An 18,364-nucleotide genomic window follows, 5' to 3' on the forward strand; every position below is an offset into this window, starting at 1 on the left:
GCATTGAAAAGTGATATAGCAATTCCTTCCTTTTCCAGTCTTTTTACTTCCTCTATTCTCTTTTTGGTATAATGGTTATAAATTGCACATGGCCCGAGCAACTGTTATGTAGATAAAAGTAACAGACTCATTGCCTTCGTTTGATGTATAATAATGTAGCAAAAGACATTAAACAGTAGCCTATAGCTGGAAAGGTACCCAGACATTCGTGGCAAAAGCAGAAAAATAAGGGGAGGATCGAAAAAAAAAATAATCTACATTTTTCCCAAGCTGATATTTTAAACTGCTTTTAGAGACCTTAAAATGGGACACACTTTGTAATCATGGATAATATCTTCCAAATAAAGTTTTGTATGCTGTAATCGGAAGCACGTTTTTAAATTAACAACAAGCTGTAAATCTTATCATAATATCATTATCATTATTATTTATTTGGCCATAAAACATACAAAAATTGTACATTGTAATTACATAAATACAATTTGAAATTGAATGATTAAATATAGATAAAGTAGAAATGAAAAAGAAAAGAGTAAGAAAACGGTTTTCCGTGGGCCAGGGCTCGCAAAAGTGAAATTCAGTACTATTGCCCAGAGGCATGCGAGCCCTCATGGAAAAACCGTTGAGAGAATATTGCACACTCAATATATAAAATTGCACATTATTAAAATTCAAATAAAACACATTGACAAACATTATTCTAAAAAGTATGTAACGCCAGGCAAGATACAGTAAAAGAAATAAAAGACGGGTATTGGGAAGAATATGAATACCCATGCCGGACTGATTAAGGTATGTTTGTAATGCTTAACATAATATAGCACAAAAATAACTTAGATTTGTGTGAGGTACTAGAGCCCGAAAAGCAACAATGAAATGAAATAAGGAGGAATGCCCTAGACAACAGCAAGAGCATGCCTCCACATTCCTATTAATGGCATGTGTACTCGCCAGGCTCCAGCACCTAATACATAACAATCATAGAGACAACAAATAGAAAAATTACAGGAAACTTATCTCGCCTCCTTTGATGAAGAAAAAGAAGAGAAATTAAGAACTGCATAGTAATAATAATTTTTAAAATATAGTGATATATATATTGATATTCTTAAATTTTTATGTGCCCCCAACAGTTTTGCTAAAGAGGAATAATAAAAAAAAAGACCAGTCGAGAAGTTTGAGCCTATCTTCGTAGGACATCTCACCACGACGCTGTTTTAGGGCAAGTCTAGTGGCTGTCCTCTGAACACGCTCAAGCTTATCCACCTGTTTTGAGGTTGTGGGATGCCATGCAGGCACACCATACTCTAAAGCCCCTTTTACACCTTCACGGAAGCAGCACAGATCATCCCGATTTGTCAATCCGGGGTCAACCGTGTACAGTCCGGGACTACCGTGTACACTCCGGCTACTCATCCGGCGCCATCCTTGATGTACCGGCATGTCCGGGAGAAAAATTGAACATGTTCAATTTTTCATCCCGGAGTACAAGGTCTGATAATCATCCGTGTTCATCCTTGTAGCCTCCTTGTACATCCGTGTAGCTACCGAATGCATCCGGGAGGCTCCTTGTAAGAACCGGGTGATCCTTGTTGATACCGGCTTTATCCGGGGTCAAATATTTGTATTGTTTGCGTACATGAACAATAGTCCGTATTCATAACCAAGCACGAGCATGCTCCAGATGCTGCAAAAAGGGACGAAACTTCATTCTAGCCAGTACAGAATGTGAGCAACCGTGAAGGTCCGTGTAAAGACCCAGTAACATCCGTGATCATCCGGGTATTCCGTGTTGGCTCCGGGAGCATATCAAACAGGATCCCTATTGCTACCTTGCCTATCCTTGTAGACTCCGTACTTTTCCGTACATATCCGTGTTAATAACCAGTTAACTCTGTACTCACTCCGGGAATGCTAGGAAAATACAAATTTGGCACCCCGGATCATCACGGACTGAGATCCGTGATGATCCGTGTTGCATCCGTGAAGGTGTAAAATGGGCTTGAGATTGGTAATACTATTAACTTGTATAAGCAGAATATAGAGGATGCAGAAGCACCACGTGCCACCAGTCTTATGAATCCCAACAGACGATTAGCACGTGATACAACAGAGTCAGTGTGGGTTTTTCAGGAGAGATCGGAACAGAGGATCAGTCCCAGGTATCTGATGGAAGAATCAGAACTTAGAGCAGTATTGTTTAAAGCCCCTTTTACACCTTCACGGATGCAACACGGATCATCACGGATCTCAGTCCGTGATGATCCGGGTTGCCAAATTTGTATTTTTCTAGCATTCCCAGAGTGAGTACGGAGTTAACTGGTTATTAACACGGATATGTACGGAAAAGTACGGAGTCTACAAGGATAGGCAAGGTAGCAATAGGGATGCTGTTTGATATGCTCCCAGAGCCCACACGGAATACCCAGATGATCACGGATGTTACTGGGTCTTTACACGGACCTTCACGGTTGCTCACATTCTGTACTGGGATATATCTTGCTAGAATGAAGTTTCGTCCCTTTTTGCAGCATCTGGAGCATGCTCGTGCTTGGTTATGAATACGGACTATTGTTCATGTACGCAAACAATACAAACATTTGACCCCGGATAAAGCCGGTATCAACAAGGATCACCCGGTTCTTACAAGGAGCCTCCCGGATGCATTCGGTAGCTACACGGATGTACAAGGAGGCTACAAGGATGAACACGGATGATTATCAGTCCGTGTACTCCGGGATGAAAAATTGAACATGTTCAATTTTTCTCCCGGACATGCCGGTACATCAAGGATGGCGCCGGATGAGTAGCCGGAGTGTACACGGTAGTCCCGGACTGTACACGGATGACCCCGGATTGACAATCCGGGATGATCCGTGTTGCTCCTGTGAAGGTGTAAAAGGGGCTTAGTAATTGGTAGGTGGGTTAGCATGTCTACTTCTTGTGATATGCATCACCTTTGTCTTCGAGGTGTTAAAAGTCATTCCATTTATTGCACACCAAGAATTCAATGCAACAAGATCTGATTGAAGTTGATGTTCATCTGCAGATGAATAGATGTTCCTAAAAATAAGAACATCATCTGCAAACAGAACACAAGGAGATAGAGCATTATAAGAGATATCATTGACAAACTAGTTAAAAAGTGTGGGGCCCAGGACACTCCCTTGGGGAACGCCGCTTGGGACATCAATCCAGTCCGATGAAGAGCCTAAAAACAAAACTCGCTGAGATCTGTTGGAGAGAAAGGAGTGAATCCAGTTCCATAAACTACCTTGAATGTTAAATGATTTGGCAAGTTTATACAAAAGCTGTGTGTGTGGCATTCTGTCGAATGCCTTCGACATATCTAAGAAGACTGCATCAATCCTAGGTGCACGGGTTTTGTCCAAGGTACAACTCCACTGGTGATAAACATTTGTCAATTGTGTTACACAGCTCTTACCAGAGACAAAACCATGCTTCCCAGGGTTGAGAAGTCCATTTGCATTAATATGTTCCTGGATGTTCTTAACGATAAAACCCTCAAGGAGTTTACAAAAAACTGAGGTTAGAGCAACAGGACGATAGTTCGTGACAAGTGATTTGTCCCCACCTTTGAAAACAGGTGTAATATGTGCCCGTTTCCAGGACAATGGAACTTTGCCACAACCTAAGGATGTATTGAAAAGAATAGAAATAGGAAGTGAAATTTCTTCTGCAACTTCAAGAAGTATACTGGAAAGAATGCCGTCAGGTCCAGGAGACTTATTTCTCCGCAGACGAAGAAGAGCCAAGTGAACCTGTGAAGAAGATACAGAGAAATTTGAAAAAAACAGGAATGTGCAAACTACATGTAGGGGGATCATCAGGTAGAGTACATTGATGACTGAATACAGAACTAAAATAAGAACTGAAAGCATCTGCAATATCTCCAGGATTTGAAATATCTACATCATTTAACCTAAACTTAGGAGGAGGAGGAGGAGAGTTTTTGCGAGTTCTTATAAAAGCCCAATAACTACGTCTATTGTCATCACAGGCAAACAATGTATTAACATATGTCCAATACGCTTTTCTACAGTCCTTCTTCACATTATTTCTGACAGCTTTATAATTTGACCAGTCTACATGATTATGAGTTCTCCTAGCAAGTCTAAACAGAGAATGTTTTTCATTAATCAGAGACCTGATTTCGGGTGTGATCCAAGGAGAGAGGCGATTCTTCCGTTTGTGCACCTGTGGGATAGTTTCCTTAATGGCAGCATCAAGAAAGTCTGTGAAGATTTCGTTGCACTCATCCATCCAGATAAAATAGCTCGCCATGGGATCAGATGAATGAGGTATCGAAGTCTCGCAAAATCTCCACGACGAACCTGTAGAAAGGACCTCAAAGTGGATCGTTGGGGCGAAGGTCTCGGAGAACGGATACGGATGTTAACAGCATGATGATCAGATGTCACTGGGTTACTTGCAGTATCAACGTGGATCAAGGAATAAGGCCGATTCGTATAAACAAGATCGATAATGGAACCTGAAGCGACATCTCCATTGACCATGATTCTAGTAGACTGCTCTGATCAAAGTTGAACTCCTCCATAAGCTCTGACAGTTGGTTCCGATCATAACCAAATAATATAAGTGCGAAGTGCGAGCTGATATCAGACCCACAGAAAACCCTTTTTAAAAGAAAACTGTAGAGAATTAAATAGTCGGAGCACGAAGCGCGAGTTTTTTTTTTCACCAAGAGCATACAACACGTGCATGCAATATCATATTTTGATGTACTAGATCAAAACATAATCATTTCAACCGTGTCCCAAGGCATGATTTTACCGAATGTGAAAATCGTATATGGAATACTTGTTTTTCTTTTAATAGCATCTAATTTTGGAATACTCTTCTTAATCAAGTTAAAACTGTGGAAAAAATCCTCACTCTAAGAGTACATTAAAGAAAAACATAAAACTGGTTTCTACTCGAGAACAGTGTTACTAGTAAAAAGCACACTGTTTGTTTTCAGTATTGTATATATTACAGGTTATGTCAAAATATGATCTTGTTTGATGTAAAGTAGATAATTGGTGTTTGCTTCAGGTTTTAGCAGATTATTTTGTTGACGGATATCTATTTTTATTACCATCCTCTTGTACTTGTCGTGGTTAATACATATTTTGATGTTACAATAATGTTAGACAATAATAAGACCCCATCGGAAAAAGGGCTTTCGGCTTTCATTGGTTATCCTGTCAAGGTATTCTTTCCATTTACTGTATCTTATACTTCGCGTTATTCATGGTTAAATAGTGCAGCAGGCATTCTCGATACAAAGTATATCAACAAGTGTACAACCAGTTACGTACTGTAAAAAGCATTGAGTTTATAGATGTAGGTAGATGTCATAGTTTTAAAAAAAATTGTATTTAAAGCTATACGTTGAAAAGGATTTTTAAAAATATTTTCAGCAAGATCATTCAATATTTTGGGACCACTGAACATAATATTTTAACATGACTTTGGTGCGTGTTTGCCGAAACTACATAGGAGAGATAAGGGAAAATTAAAGAACAAAAATAATTCATGTAGTACACTTTTTGGAAGATAAACGTTTAATCGTCAGCCCCCTTCCCCCACTCCGGGGTCGGAAGGACCGCATGCGTGTTCCCAAAATGTCCGGTAAAGGGGTACTTTTTCGCGGGACAAGTCCGGCCTGCGAATTGTAAAAAAGGGGGTGTGTATTTGACTTTTCACCCGGAAATTTCTTTAAAAATGTTTTTTTTTTCCTCCCTCTCTTTGGACTCCTGAGATATTTGAAAAGGGGGTTATATAATATCTTGAATATCATAGAAAATTTGATCAAATCCTGGTGTCAAATTCCTGAAATTCCTGCTAGTTTTGAAAGCTCATTCAGGATTATTTCATTAGTCCCCCACGATCGACTCAATAGTACGGACTTGAAAAAAAAGGGCGGGGGGTACATTGAGCAGTGTTCCGGTTTTAGGGGGTCTCCGAGGCAGGAAAAGCCCGCGAAAGGGGGGTTCCGAAACTTTGGCAGACACGAGATAGGGGGTGCTTTCAAAGGGGGGGGGGGGCGAGCATAGGCGTACCCTAAATAATACTGAGTTGGGGTGGGTTTAAACGATATAATACCAGTGCTTTTTGATAATTTGTGATTAAATTTCATTTCTATGTCCAGCTTAGGTTTAATGGCGTTATTGTTAATAGTTATTAACAACAACGCCAAGAAACCTGGTTGGGATATTATTTAGTTTCCCTCTAACGTGATCTACATGATTGCACATTAATGAAGGCGTATATATAACTGTTTTCACCAAATATTGTCAAACTAATCAAATTAATAACTTCATTATTTTTCATCAGATTTTAATAACCATTTTCAGTGTTGTGTTTGTTGTATTTCTCTCTTTACTCAGATATAAATTTTATCTCGGAGTATACTAACCTTCTTCATAGAAGAAGACCCAACCAGATGGTGAGGTATAACCCACTGCTAGGTTCATCATATTACTACCATCCAGATCAAATCGTTTGACATTCCATTGGTGTCTCAGAAATAATTTCCTGTAAAATGTAAAATTGGTATGATACAGTAGACTGAAATGACATTTAAATAACAAAACTCGAGCAGGCGCGGTTCCTGACTAAAAGTTTTGGGGGGCTTCTGGGGGCCTGAAAAAAAATTTCGACGTTTTTTTTTCAATACAATGAAAATGGCCTATTGTAACATTTCTAATATCGTGCGAGGGAGCGTAGCGACTGACCGAAAAAAAAATCACATTTTCAAACTGCTTGAGAAATTACATCTACATTTATATCATGCATCAGGGCCTGATTGGTGTTACAGATGCATAATGTGTGAGTGTCGTGCGGTCCAGTGGTTAAGCATTGGACTCATAATCGCAAGGTTGTGAGTTCAAATACCTACTCTGCCATCGTCTCCACATTTATAAATAGGCCCGAGAGTAATCTGTCGTCTGTAAGGTCAGCCACTCTGACTGATTAACCTAGAAATAAAATATTCACTAGGTAATTGGTTATTATACCAGCTTAGCATTTACCAGCAAAACGCTGTGCTGCCGAGTTCCTACGAGAGTTACAACAAACAGATACAGAGATGAGTGCATGGGGGGTAGGACTGGTTATTAGAGAATGGGTTTGTGGTAATTGTTGCTATCTCCTGAGGCGTTTTTTTAAGACTTTGAACGTAAAGGGTATAATAGAACATGGCAGGAGATGGGGTTTTAATATCAATGACACCCTTTAAAAATATTACGAGGGAATGTGGTGACCAGGAAGAAAATTTTAGTATTTTAGATATCTTTAGGGTTTAGTCTCTTCTGCATCAGGGTCTAGTTTGGTCCACATATACGTAACGTGCCCACACGTGGTTGAGCCTGGTATCCACTCGTAAATGAAAGTAGCCATCCCGGGCAGCCCCTCGAGAGGAACCAAATGTGGCTCTGGAAACTCGTCCTAAATCGGATACATCGCTGTTACCATAGTAGCAACCAGAATTTTGCACGCGAAACTCAGATTCAATGTTTCCGTCGCGGATGCGAAACGTAAACAAAAAATTATCATGTCACACAACTTGCATTGCGGGACAGTGATTTGCAACGGGCTAAAAAATCTCTTCCAAAATCAATATACCGTCGTAAAGTCCGTCTGCGTTGCTAAGCGAAAAGTGGGGATTATCATCTGTCAGTGTTTCTGGAGAATGCCTCGTTCTGAACCCATGTTGAGAGTCCATCAGAATCCCATAGTCTTCAAAATGGTACATAAGTATTCTGGTATTTTAAACAGTAAGATGTTCCATGTCTCAATAATTGCATCAAATTTTACTATGCTTTATTCCAAACTCCAGTCGCCGACAAATCATTAGATGTGCGGTGAAGTATGCAAGCACATGCTATGATAGAAACTTTTATCAAGAAATGACTCTTTGCACAAGACTAGCACAAATACAACTTGTTGCAATCTGAGAATGAGGCTGGGACTTTAGGCTGAATATTCAGACCATTTTCCTCAAGTGAAGGTTATTCACAGTTCACACATACACCCCACACACACACACACTCCATCTCTCTCTCTCTCCCATACATACAATATAAGAGTGCTCGGAGTCAGATAAGGCAGATCATGAAGTTCAAGCTATACAGATATAGTGTAGTTCATATTTTATTGATCCACTGATCGGGGATTCATATATGATGAAATGCTATTTCCAGGCAACTAAGTATTATATCAATTTACAATTCATAATGTTAAACTGGTTATTGAATAGATAAAACCGACAAGGGGAGTGGTAAATTGCTTTCTTCCAAATGTTATTCTATACGACGTGTCATTTATTTTCTTCCCAAAACCATTGTGGGTGAGGATATGATGACCGAGCGAAGCGAGAGAGGAGAGATTGTATAGGGACTAATTTATTTACCTATTCACGCTATCTACAGCAATTCCATGAACATAAGGACGATTTTCGACAATCAGTTCAAACTGACTACCATCAAAGTTGGCTCGTCGCATTATGCCACCAGGATATTTCGTCCAGTATATTTTCCGCTCAACAAACTCTAGGGCAATATCCTGAACTTTAGCACCTGGATTGGATTCAAGAAATATATTTAAGAACTTTATAATGGATCAATCGCAACCAGTAGCTATGACTGCCGCAATTGATACGGTAACATTGGAATACCACTACGAACTTGACCTGGGAAGGGGAGGGGGTCGCCGCATTTAGACCTATTTGAGAACATTAACCTGGGAAAGATTTTTTGGCTGGGGGTGCTGAAGTAGGCAGATCCAGCTTTCGCCAAGGGGGAGGGGGCGAAAAAAATTAGCCCATATTCTGAAGGGGTATTCGTAGCAGTCACTTCTTAGCTATATTCTTATAAAACAATATACATACAAAACATAACATCAAAAGTACGTGCATATTTTTTGTTTTAAATGATATATAAATGATATATAAATTACATTTACAGTTTGTTTGACGTGTTTTCTTTATTTCTGAGCCCTACAGAATTTCTATGCTCTACAGAATTTCTGTGTTCTCTATTTTTTGACGAACTAACGCTATTCGCGTTGAACTATAATTCAGTCGTTTTGTTTAATTTTGCGGTTGTCTTTATTTCTGAAGTTGCCTTTATTTCTGTTGTTTATGTTTCTGAAGTTTTATTTAGTTCTGAGGTTGTGTATACTTATGAGGTTGTCTTTATTTCTCTGACTCTATATTTCTGAAAATGTCTTTATTTCTGTGGGGTCTATTTTCCTCAAGTTGTCTTTATTTCTGCGGTTGTCTATATTTCTGAAGTTGTATTTAATTCTGCGGATGTCTTTACATTTCCCAAGCTTTCTCTATTTCTGCATGAACCTATATTTCTGTGATTTTGCTCAATTATATTTATATCTAGGTATTTTTATCAAAGATTATTTTTTGCGATTGTCTTGTTTTTGTGTTTTTCTTTATTTCTGCTCTTGTCTTTGGAACAAACTCCCTCCATCTCTTCGAAACCTCTCTTCTCTTAACCTCTTCAAAAAACATCTCAAAACACACTTATATAACCATACACCTTAACTTGTCTTATGCAATTAACAGCGCTTTGTATCCTCTGGAAAAAGCACTATATAAATCCAATTATTATTATTATTATTATCTTTCTGTGAATTTCTATATTTTTGTTATCTTTATTTAAAAAAAGAATTCGATATATTTCTGCATTTTAGTTTATTTTTAGCAGTGTATATAAAAATATATACATATATATATATATTTCTTAGAATGTTAAATTTCGGCACTTTTTGGCCACCCATCATGCCCATAGAAGACGGGGTCTCTTGAATCGCGAAGAGGGTCGATCGGGCTAAAAAAAATGAGCAAAATCGGGATGGTGCAGCATTTTACCCCCTTCCCTGGTCAGCTAACACCCCAACAGCTCGATTTAATCTAGGGTAACAGGACAATCTAAGTAATCGAGTGCGAACGTTTTAAGCACTGTTTGATAATATATATATACATATATATATGACTCTTATGAAAAATATTACATGATATTCCGATCTTTGATTCGAACTTGCAATTCAAAAGAAACTGTATTTTATTCCTACTTACGTGAAAACGAATTCAGCTTGGCTGAAATATATTTTTTTTCACCCTCAATTATAAAGTTTACTTTGTTTTGTATAATGTTGAATGACGACAAGGAAATAAAATATATTTGTATAAGTGAAGATATATATAACATATAGACTTAATGAATCACGCGAACACAAGACGTAAGATGATTTTTTTGTATACTGACACGAAAAGAAATACTAAGGAGTCTTTGTATGAATAAATCAAATTAATACGTATTTCTCTAAGCGACTATTGTCAAGACCTGAAAACAGGAGTTTTCTTTTTTGCATATTCCGTATAACATAACAGTATAATATATTCACTATTCAAATAATGCGAGCACGTAGTGGCAGCTGAATTATACACTCTAAATACAAGAAATGTTAACTTAACATTCGAAAGGTTGGAGGAGTTACAACATTTTCTTAATGTTGCATTTACCACTTCAAATGGTTCTACCCAACACTTAAAATGTTGGATTCAGCTTTATACAAGGTTGGATGTAACATTTGGAAGAGGTTGTCACTCCTCCAACCTTTCAAATGTTGATTTAATATTCGAATTTTAGAGTGTATACTGATCCGAAAAACAGAACGATTTAAGCACTGTTTGATATGTAGGACACTTAATATGAACGAGGTTACATCGGCATAATGCAGATGACATTACGATCTTCGATTCAAACCTACAATTCAACATAAATCCCCATTTAAGAGGGAGCTATACTTTCACTTTAAATTTTATGCAAGAATGGATTATCTTTCTCTCTCTCTTTTCTTATACTTACCCTCAGGTTCGGAAAAGATGATTTCGTTATTACTTCCATTTAGATTAGTCCTTGAAATATTATTGGTATTAACCCAGTAGACCAATCGATCATGTGGGTCGTAAGCAACCGATCGAGGTGAAGTAATATCTACGAAAAAATATTGAGATTGGATTATTAAGTCAATTGTGTGCTTGAAAGACATTCAATGCTAAAGGATACCACATTTTGAAAGCACCAACAAAAAAAATTCCAGTGAATGAATAGATTTGTAAATGGATTTTGACAGCATAATTCGAAAATTATGGCGGAGATAATAAAAAGATTAAAAGGAAATTTGCTGATTAGCAAGAAGTGTGATGATCAAGCCTTTTTTGAACCCCTCACAATAGTGTTCCGTGTTCGTTCAAGCATGAACGAAACTGACTTTTTTTAATGGCATTTGAGAGATAGGACTTTAGATAATCTATGGACAACAGAATATACACATCATAATTTAAAACAAAATTTTGTTAGACTTTTCAAAACTGTCCCTAATTTTTTGATACGCAATATAGAAGTGAGGAATTATCTGATACACTACTTACCCGGTAGAGGGAGTCTGACGTATTGATTATCTAGAAGTAAGGAATTGTCTTATACACTACTTACCTGGTAGAGGGAGTCTGACGTAACGATTATCTAGAAGTGAGGAATTATCTGATACACTACTTACCCGGTAGAGGGTGTCTGACGTACGGAGTTTCTAGAAGTGAGGAATTGTCTGATACACTACTTACCCGGTAGAGGGAGTCTGACGTAACGAGTTTCTAGAAGTGAGGAATTGTCTGATACACTACTTACCCGGTAGAGGGAGTCTGACGTAACGAGTATCTAGAAGTGAGGAATTCTCAGAAACACTACCAGCCAGTATATTTCCCCCTTTCACAATCAGAACAATAGATGATTCTGTTATAAATATAATTGGAAAAATTTATACATAATGAATTTATATTTCGTTGATATGAGGTTAAAAGTATTAAATTTTAATCGAATTCACGTATGTGCCTACTCGTTTCATCTCTATGAAAAAATAAATACCAAAGACTGCACGGGATGGCGTTTGCTTCACAGGTCTAAGATGTCAGACACCTCAGCAATACATCTTTTATTCGATTGAAGAAAAATATGATGTCATACTTACATCATCCTGCCCTCTTCATATAAAATTACTCCGGGGCCAACCCCCGTTGGAGCAGAAAAAAGGAAAAAAATAGACTTAAAAATAATATTCTTTAGGTTTGTTTGGTGATGCAACTGTACGAGTACGATTAATATTGATATAATTTTTTTCGAGAAAGTAACAAGACATTCCCCTCTTTATAAAATAACCTGGAGCCACCCAGGTATGTACTACAGTAAGCAGTAAGAGATACAGTGATATATCAGTAATTATCGAACCGATTTGATGATAACTACGTTATATGTTTGATAAGATTTAAAAAAAGTAAGCCAATCGCGTAATGCATATAATATTTGGACCTGATATCTGAATGATATTATGCTATGATTGTACCGCACACTTTAGTTTGTTAATTGACTGAATTGGCCTCGCTACATGATGTAAAGTGATGGAAGTTTATATAAGTGCTCCCGGAGATTACCTCTTTCACAGTAAACTCCTATGTAGCCCGGAAAACACCAGCAGTCGAAGGCGTTAATAAGGTCCAGGCAAGTTGCTCCATTAAGGCACGGTGAGCTTTCGCACTCATTAATATCTAGGAAAATAATTTAAATACATGCATGTATTACCATATATCATCTTCTCACAAAGTTCTGCTGTATCCAAGTGATGTACCGGACATATTCCTAAATTAAGGATGTTTCATGAATGATCACGGGTACATTTTTGAAAGATGAGTGACAACAACTGAACATTTTGCACCAGAGTGTCTCGGAAATACATGTAGAAAGCTATCACCAAAAAAATATACGGGCTATTACTGACTCGGAGAGGATCCTCGTCGCAATTTGTTCCCAGGAATATCTTTACTCAGAAACTGAGAGAACATGACATACTAGGCATTTGTGGTGTTTTTCTTCCCCTTAAAGCTAAAACAAAATAAACAGTGCCTGAAAGCGGAAAATATCGACTTTTGTGACTTCATGCGCATCACTTCATTATTCCCTATACATATGTAGTAAAAGTTATCAACTTTAAGTACATCTTCATGTACGATCTGATGATAACTAATAAAGGAATAATACAGTCATCATTTAATACGTACCAATCTCACAGTTGTTCCCTATTATCCCAGGTATACAGGTACAGTTATAGCTATCATCAAGGTTACTACACGTGCCATTATATAAACAAGGGCTGCTCAAACATTCATCCAAATCTATATGAAAAATGAGAAAGATTCAACATGTTCAATGCAATAAATAATATATATACTTAAAACCTTAGTAGTGTTTGTGGCAGATATAAAGGGCGAATAAAAACACAACCCTTAAGGGGTGTTCTCTAACGATAAGTATGTTTTAATAAATGGAGAAAATAAACATATTTCAAAGATTAAGAGATAGGAATTTCCTCAGCGTTTAATATATGACGCATGCGAGCAACTGTTCCCGATGAATAATAACAATAATAAAGAGAAGGGGGTGTAACCATAAAATGTCTGATGATAAAAGCCAATAAAACCAATCTCTATTTTTTATAGACAGTTGGAATTTTGCCGAATTTAAATCACACGATGGAGCTCCTTCGTGAAGTCAAAAAAACTAAATTAAAAGAAATAGAAGTAACTCGATTAAACTCTGATGGACTTTTGTAAATCTTCACCAATATGTTGTTGTTGTTTTTTTTCTTCTATTAAAACTAACTTTCCATCAGGTGAACTGGTCCGTTAAAAATCTTGATAAATGCATAAAATCTCGAACAAGGCGTCCAGCAGCCCTGCACCGAAAATGACGAATTTGTGTTCCGCCCGGAAATGAGATATCTAAGCCATTCAAAAGACTACATTGATGTTAGTTAGATACATGCACCCTTTGATAAATAATATGACAAAATATATTGTTATTGTATATCAAAGCCCGATGATTTTTTCATCTTCATTGGAGACCAAAGGCTTGAAGCTTGCTGAAGACCTGTTCACCATTTATGACATAATGCGGTATAAAGATAAGTGATAATAGAGAAACTGTTTTCTTGGTCTAACATGTCTAATGTAGTAGATAAGAATGTAGGATAAGAAAGTGTTGTTTTTTTCTCCCTAATAAGGGAATGGGTATTGTTTGAGGACCTTCGGAGACCAACTTGTATTTTTACTATGATATTTTGCATTTAGCTTACGCAGGGGCCGCGGAAGCGGGAAGGGGGTGGGGGCTGAAAACCGTTCCGCGTCCCCTGTTAAGCGTTATTAATCATACCATACCGTGTTGACAGTGCCGTCCGAGACGTCCTGATGGACAGTTACACTTAAGATAAAATAAATCCATATCATTTTGGTCATTTGTTCCGTTCAAACTTTCTGAAAGAACAAAGTAACATGATCATATTGTCATTCCACATAATAATAATAATAACAATAATGACAATAACAATAATAATAACAATAATAATAATAATAACAATAATAATGATGATATTAAAAAATGATAATAATTTCAGGATAGCCATTTCATTTCCAAAAATCGTTCTCCCAGTCTACCCTGCTTAACATGAAAATGATATTAATACCTCGGATGAAGCTGGACTTCCTAGGCGCTTCAGCATTTTCATACCTAGTACCCATTTGCTACAGGTGGGTGGAGAATGGCAAATGTAGATAAACGCCTTTCCGAAAAGTGCTGTGATGGGATTCGAACCCTCAACCTCGTGATTTAAAGTAAGGGGGCTTTATCCACTCGCCCATAAGAACACTCCTATAAATGCTCCATTGATGGGCCAAATTTAGTAAGGGAGATTAATATTAATCATCATCATCACCATCATCGTCACCGTAATCATTAACATCATCATCATTATCATTCTTGTCATTACCACCAACATTATCATCTTGGTCACCGTCATCATCTTCATCATCACCATCATCATAATCAGTAACATCATCATCAACAACAACAACATAATCATCATCATCACCACCGTCATCATCACCATCAGCATAAACAACAATAACATAATCTTTCTTACCAGGTAAAGAGCAGATAAGATGGTTTAGGGAGAGCATCTCAGGGACCATCTTCTTATAGATAGAAGGAAAGTTATTCATTAAGCTTATTGGTACCAATTGAATATTAGTCCCATCCCGACGTTGGATGTGCCCACATACACTAGATGAAGCTGTTGTCATGGTGATAGATGCTTGTATGAAACAAAAGACATAATGATCTGGTTAAGGAGGCTTGGTATCTAGACTATGTCTATGACAACTGGGCATCATAAAAAAGATAAAATCCAAACAGATATTAGTCAGGTTAAAATCTTGTGAAGCTCATGGTGTACTGGCTGTTCGAGAGTCAAGCAAAGGCTATCAGTCGTTATACCATGTGACCATGTTATACCATGGTCACATTTGCTCTACGGCGGCCGTACGGCGAGTCGGAAACAGCCGTTTCAACATTTTTTGTACCAGCTACATATAGGTGGTTTGAATTGAAATTAATAAAACGGCTGTTGTCGACTCGCCGTACGGCCGCCGTAGATCAAATGTGACCAAGGTATTAACGAATGCTTGTATTTACTAGCAAAAGCATTTGCTCGCTAAATTTTATGCATACGAAATCAAGCAAAAGCCAAGCTAAAGTCTAGCAAATTCCATTGCTTCCTTCTGATGCATCTGACCCAATGTCTAGGGCGTTCTATATAAATTTATGACAAATCATTCAAGCTATGTTTTTAGGGGAGAGGGCTCACAAATTTCATTTTATATTACATTTGTTTTATTGAATTCAAGTGCACGACCATATGAAAACTCAGCCCCATCCAAATTATTTAACCTTCTATTATACCCTAATTTTCTGCCCATAAATTGAGTACCCCCAGTATAGGCCTACAACGTAAGAATGGGGAAAAAGCCAATTCTTTTAGTTCTGCAATAGAATTCGTCGCATCCTACGTATTATTGATATTATATGAAAAATATTTCAAGGACAACTTGCATAATGGCGCTTGTATTTGCATCAACGATAGGGTTCATTTAATTATTGTTAGAGGCAAGATTTGTAGCAAACCTATACGCAATTTACTAATATTCTATGTTGTTTTATTGAAGTAAGAAATTAAACCGATTCACCATTTTGATCCAATTTGGTATGCTAGAATGTATACTAGTTTTGGTCTCGTCTTTTCAGCCACATGATAGATCCATAATATTGTGTTGGTCTTGTATTTCGAATTCACTATAGTGTTTTTTCCCGCCACTTTTCCAATCAATCACTATGCCGTATACGCCCATTCTTTTGGACCAACTGCTTTATCTCTTCATACAATATAGAAAAAGCCCTAATTAGATATCATCTCATTCTTTCACGACTCAAATATTTTAATCGGTTTGTCAGAAAAAAGAGATCCATTACTTTAATTATTAAACTGTGAATGGTGTGCTTCTAGTACATTCCTGTACTCTCTTCGTACTTCCAAATTAATTCAAAGCTCATTTCCAGTCTCCCTCATTTATTTATTCCTCATTGTAACAGATTTCTAAGGAAAGAAACTCCCTTTGGTGATCATTCTCGGTATTTTCCAGACTGAAAAGCATGTAATGCGGTTTCAATGTATTAATTCAATTCAATGTAGATTATGTAAGACATTGTTTTGTTACATGCTTAGAAGTCTATAGTGATTACTCAATCTTGTTGGACTTCTTTTTATGATTCATGGTTCTTTTTTTGTAAATATTGTCTTCTTCCAATGTCCTCATATTAAACTCTAAGTTTTTATTTGCTGAAATTGGTTTATCCATTGTATCTTCAGGGTGGTCGAGCTCTGCTCTGCTGCCCAGTCATCATTGACCAAGATGGGTCTTACTCTTTTTGCATTCAAATATGTTCTTATTGTTGATACACTAGCACCACTTTCACACATGAATACACCTCAACACACACACTCACGCACATGCACCACTTGAAGTTGACCCCTCTCCAAACCTCCGGTACTTTACATTTACACGTCCCCCTGTTTGAGTCACATACTTTTACTCCAGATATTTTCATTGAGAACCCACAAGATAGCAAATATTACACTCCCCAAGAATTCAACAACAAATTTAATATTACTCCAGATCATCTATCTCTTTTACATGCAAACATAAGAAGTCTAAATAGAAACTTTGAATATTTAGTTAACCTCATACACTCATTAAATAACTTTCAGTTTTCAGTCATCGATTTAAGCGAAACATGGCTACATGAAAGTTCTCCTGACATGTTTAATATACCTAATTATAAATTGATAAGGGAAGACCGTAAGGGAAGAAGAGGAGGAGGAGTTGCTTTTTACATTTCACAAAATCTCAAATTCAAGATTCGATCTGATGTTAAATTATTGCATGCAGAGTCATTGTTTATAGAGATTGAAAATTCTAATTCCAAAAATATCATCATAGGATTAATTTATAGACCACCTGATACAAATGTCGATCGTTTTCGCGATGAACTAGAATATCTTCTTCATGAAATAGGGAATAAAAACAAACATTGTTTTCTGCTCGGTGATTTTAATATCAACTTCTTGCCCTCATCTGACATTAATGATTCATCCAATTTCATGAAATTTATATATTCGTTTGGCTTTATTTCTATTATTAATAAACCCACAAGGATTAACTCGAATTCATCAACTCAGATTGATAACGTATTTTCGAATGTTCATAATAACAAAGCCATAGGAGGGATTTTATGTTCTGAAGTTTCGGACCACCTGCCTATTTTCTTAACTTGTGATTGTAAACTTTCTTACCCCAAATCAAACAAAGAATATACTTATCGTAAAGAATCTAAATAAAATATAGAATTACTGAAGCAAGATCTAGTTTTGGAAGAATGGGATGATGTTTATAATGAAGTAAATCCCAATATTGCATACAATAACTTCAGTAATACATTAAAACATTATTATGAAAAGAATATCCCTATAGGTAAAGTAAAAAACCAACTTAACAAACCCCAAAATCCTTGGATAACGAAAGGTTTACTGAAGTCCATACAGACACGTAATCGCCTATATAAATATCACTTACGCAATCCAACTGATGATTCTTTAAAAAAATATAATATATATCGTAATAAACTAACAAAATTAATTCGAATATCCCGAAAATTGCACTTTACTAACAAAATAAACGATGCCAATGGAAATACAAATACAACTTGGAAAGTTATCAAAGAAGTGTTGGGTACAATAACAACCCCCCCCCCCCCCACCTAATGATAAAATCACTCTCAATGGATCTGAAATACTTGATCCCACTAATTATGCAAACTCA

The 18,364-nt window shown here is 37.0% G+C and overlaps 1 protein-coding gene across 1 annotated transcript; it reads right to left on the reverse strand.

The window, feature by feature from the left end:
* Positions 1-2,906: 2,906 nt before the first annotated feature.
* Positions 2,907-6,503, reverse strand: LOC121405776. Its single transcript, XM_041596727.1, has 3 exons — positions 6,443-6,503; positions 3,446-3,652; positions 2,907-3,082 (listed from the first exon to the last, which is right to left on the reverse strand). The coding sequence occupies exons 1-3, from the start codon at positions 6,501-6,503 to the stop codon at positions 2,907-2,909; spliced, it is 444 nt and encodes a 147-aa protein (XP_041452661.1).
* Between the last annotated feature and the right edge of the window lie 11,861 nt (positions 6,504-18,364).

This window comes from Lytechinus variegatus, chromosome 19, assembly GCF_018143015.1.
Source record: "Lytechinus variegatus isolate NC3 chromosome 19, Lvar_3.0, whole genome shotgun sequence".
NCBI classification, from domain to species: domain Eukaryota; kingdom Metazoa; phylum Echinodermata; class Echinoidea; order Temnopleuroida; family Toxopneustidae; genus Lytechinus; species Lytechinus variegatus.